General features: G+C 39.5%; 1 protein-coding gene across 1 annotated transcript; it reads left to right on the top strand.

The window, feature by feature from the left end:
• Nucleotides 1-1,744: 1,744 nt before the first annotated feature.
• On the top strand, nucleotides 1,745-3,046 carry LOC118394228 (homeobox protein Nkx-3.1-like). Its single transcript, XM_035787449.2, has 2 exons — nucleotides 1,745-2,102; nucleotides 2,322-3,046. The coding sequence occupies exons 1-2, from the start codon at nucleotides 1,901-1,903 to the stop codon at nucleotides 2,726-2,728; spliced, it is 609 nt and encodes a 202-aa protein (XP_035643342.1). The 5' UTR covers nucleotides 1,745-1,900; the 3' UTR covers nucleotides 2,729-3,046.
• Nucleotides 3,047-3,817: the final 771 nt, after the last annotated feature.

The raw sequence follows: 3,817 nt of genomic DNA, 5'->3' as shown, positions 1-3,817 counted from the left end.
ACTGTGTTGTGTAGAGGAAGAACGTGGAGAAAAGTTATTTATAAATTAAATGTATCACGCATTATTATATTCATTACAACTAGCATGAATTGGACACAAGTAATTGTACTGAATAAAAACTACAGAAGATTGATAGTCCAAACCAAGACATCTTGACTGGGTGGAAACAAAACAACAGACAGTAACATGTTATTATGTTTGGTGGAAGACTAATGCCTTCCTAGGCTATAGGGTCAGATTCTAACAAGCCAACATCTGGTGTGCTCATGCTGGGCCAGCCAAGAGAAAGCTTCTACTACATATCTGCACCATCCTATGAGCTTTAGGACACAATGGTGGTCTACAGAAGAGACAGAGACCAGTGTCCACATGATATGAGTAATGCTATCTTAATTACACAGCTTGTTTAACAGTCAGGGTAGGAGATGACATAGCCAGTATACAGGATAAACAGGGTTTATGCATTTACAATTAAGATAGGAATCGAGGGAAAACATTAAACCGGAAAAATACTTCATCAAAGACGTACATAAGGAATAAAGGCACTACGAGAAGATCTATCCCACAATACAACATACTCACAGAGGGAGCTGGGGGAGAGGTAGACAAAGAATTCAAGATTAACCTTATCAAACAAAACATCTTAATACAATGTTTACATGAAAACAGCTAATGTTTGAAATTAAGATGGACCCTAAAATATCCATGCTCTAGTTTTTCTACTTAAAATACCAGGCTACATGATCTACTTGTAAAGGTAACTCAATCTGACCTCTGTTGAGATCCAATCAGTCATAAAATAATGGGAATAAAGAAAACTGGGGAATTAATACAATAAATAAAATTATATATTTTCAGCAAACTTGTTATTTGCACATAACCTGCAGTGTAACAATAGAAAAGGGAATATAAAATTAAAGTTAGAATTATTAGCTTTCATGGTGTGGTAGGTAAAGGAGAAGGAAAACTGATGAGGTAATAGGCGAGGGCAGGGGGCATGTGGGGGTAAACTGATCTGTTTGTCGTCCCTAGATTCTTGTTATTACAAACAGAGTCTCAATTCTCCAAGGGTTTGTGCCACTGAAAACAAAACAGGCAGAAGCATGGTAGAGCACAACAAACAAACAGCCATTGAACAATGTATGTGTTGGTTAAGGAGCCAGTCTAAATCTGCTGAACACATTAGCCTCTCCAAGACGGCTGGCCACCCATGCTGACCCCTCCCTGGCACAGGCAGCCCCCGCAGAGCAGACACAAGGGTCACTTACTCCCTAGGCATGGCTGAAACCCAGGCATGGCTGTAATGATAATAGCTATCCTGTTGCACACATTTAGAAATACATCTCACAGCTCTAATAATGAGCACAAGACAAAGGGCCACATCCCCAGATCTTCCAAGTCCTATTTAATCACATCACAATAGTATTTCCACCTTTGAACAGTTGACATTATGTTTTGTAAATATACATATATTTAAATATCAGGGAGACCCAGATAAACAAACATGTTCATTTTATTTATTGTCCATGCAATATTATTTATATATAATGTTTAATTTGACTATATGGTGAAGTCACACATGAGGTGCCATGACAAATATATCTTAAAATCAAGAATAAATCGATGTAAAGTGAGCACAGCAGTTCTGTTCCTATCATCAGTGTCATCCAGGTAGCCTACACCAGTGACGTCGCCGAGATGACGCGTCTCGCCAGTCGCTTGTGCTGTCATGACCACAACAGCACTACTATAAATTGACGCGCCAGTAAGTCTTTCACAAGGTATAAGCTTTGCTACGAGCTAGCCCTGTGTCCTGGGCATCATTCCCCACTTGGCTTGTGCGATTCAGTCAAGCCTAGCATTTATTCGTTGGCCCTTACGGTGGATTCCTAACTGCAGAATGTCGGAGACAGTCAAGCCACCAACTTCGTTTTTCATCGAGGACATCCTCTCCATTAAAGAGAATACACGGCTAAACTTCAGGTGCTCTTCCTCACACAAGGCCAAGGAGGGATGCGCGCAATGGAATAACCAACAGTGCGAGCATGTATCACAGTCAGAGGAACTTTGCGCACAGGATACAGCATTTGAAGGGCGGAAAGGTGAGCACATTGGATTGTAATGTAGGCTACTTAAAAATATTTTAGGCTAAGGTATGGATTGACGGTGTTGTGCCAGATTTCCTGGACTCATACTAATAACAACAGGAAATAAACCTATTCCATATGAACCTGTGGAGTAGGCAGTTTACCTGTCAATTGCCAGCTTTTGACGCAAAGTCACCACACCGCAAATGGGCTAATCATGTCTCTCTTTTACAGATGTATTTGACAGCTCTTGTTCTAGCACCCCAGATGCCATGATAAGCTTTACATCAGTCGGCAAACAGAAGCGCTCGCGCGCTGCCTTTACGCATCTGCAAGTGTTAGAACTGGAGAAGAAATTTAACCACCAGAAGTACCTGTCCGCTCCCGAAAGAGCCAATCTTGCCAACACGTTGGGACTGACCGAGACCCAAGTTAAAATCTGGTTTCAGAACAGAAGATACAAAACCAAACGGAAGCAGCAAGCTACGGAGTACTGTAAGGACATCTTTCAAAAGTCAGAAGAACTAAGTACAGAGGACAATTTAGTCAGATCGTCGCTTCTCTCCACGTTCTACAAAACATATAAATACCAACCATATGTGTATGACTTCAATAGCACATGGAGACCAATACTGTGGTGAACATTACATAATACTGGACAATATTCAGGTCAATATGGACACAATGCCTTATGAGGAGAGTATGTTAAACAACTAATTAAGTTACCTAGTTATTTGATCTATTCAGCACAGTAACTTGTCATATTTTTTCACAATCTACTTTTATATGGCTAAAATGTAGCCTACCAATGTCAAACCGTCAAGCTGTAATTTTTCATTCATAGCCTATATGTATGAGTATGTTATCACAGAAAAAAATGACCTAATCACTTTGTTGCTTGCATTTTCTTTTTTTATGTATATTTTTTCCCGAAATTGCAAGAAAATAAAGGGTAACTGATTTGAAATTGAGACTAAGTCATTCAAAGGCTATTGTAGTGTCAAGGTCTATGAAAAGTTTTGCCAGCTGTAGTATTACAAATCTTGCTAAATGTTTCAGTACCCGTGCAGCTCACTTTTTATTTAGACAGTGCAAATATGCTCATTACTATTGAGAGTAGTGATGGTTATTGAAAATGACATTTTACTCTTTCCATTTTACAGAGTTACAGCTAACACTTTATCCCTCTCTGTAAGCATACATGTCATAATTCTGTGCTCTGAGATGCTGAAGAAACACACTAAAACACTATGTATGCAAAGGGCCATGGCTGGTTGGAGACAAAAGATGTGATTTTACTTGGCAATATCTTGACAAACTCCTCTCCCTGGAGCAGCCATGAATGTTGCTTTAAACTGAAATGTATATTCTTACATTCAGGAATGAATGCTTGAAATATGGTCTAGAGTAACTGTTTCCAGAGGCAAACAATGGTTGTACCTGTAGTTAAAATTTGATAATACTAGAAAATTGCATGAGCAGATAAGGGTTTGCCTGGGATCTTCAGAAAACATAAGGGCCCTCTCTAAACAACGATGCTTGGTTTCTTTAACAGATAAAGAGCCCCTATCCATCCATTTAAACTGAGGCTTGATTCAACATCAAGGTGTTTTTAACTTACCCTACTGAAGGCAGTTCCTCATTGTGGTGACTACATGAAATTATAAGTGGTTTCCCCCACAACCATGCTTGTGAGAACTGTGGCAAGGGATAGACACATTAAGGCAGCA

The sequence above is a fragment of the Oncorhynchus keta genome, chromosome 14 (assembly GCF_023373465.1).
Source record: "Oncorhynchus keta strain PuntledgeMale-10-30-2019 chromosome 14, Oket_V2, whole genome shotgun sequence".
Classification (NCBI taxonomy): Eukaryota; Metazoa; Chordata; class Actinopteri; order Salmoniformes; family Salmonidae; genus Oncorhynchus; species Oncorhynchus keta.
This window is presented reverse-complemented; position numbering and strand designations above follow the sequence as displayed.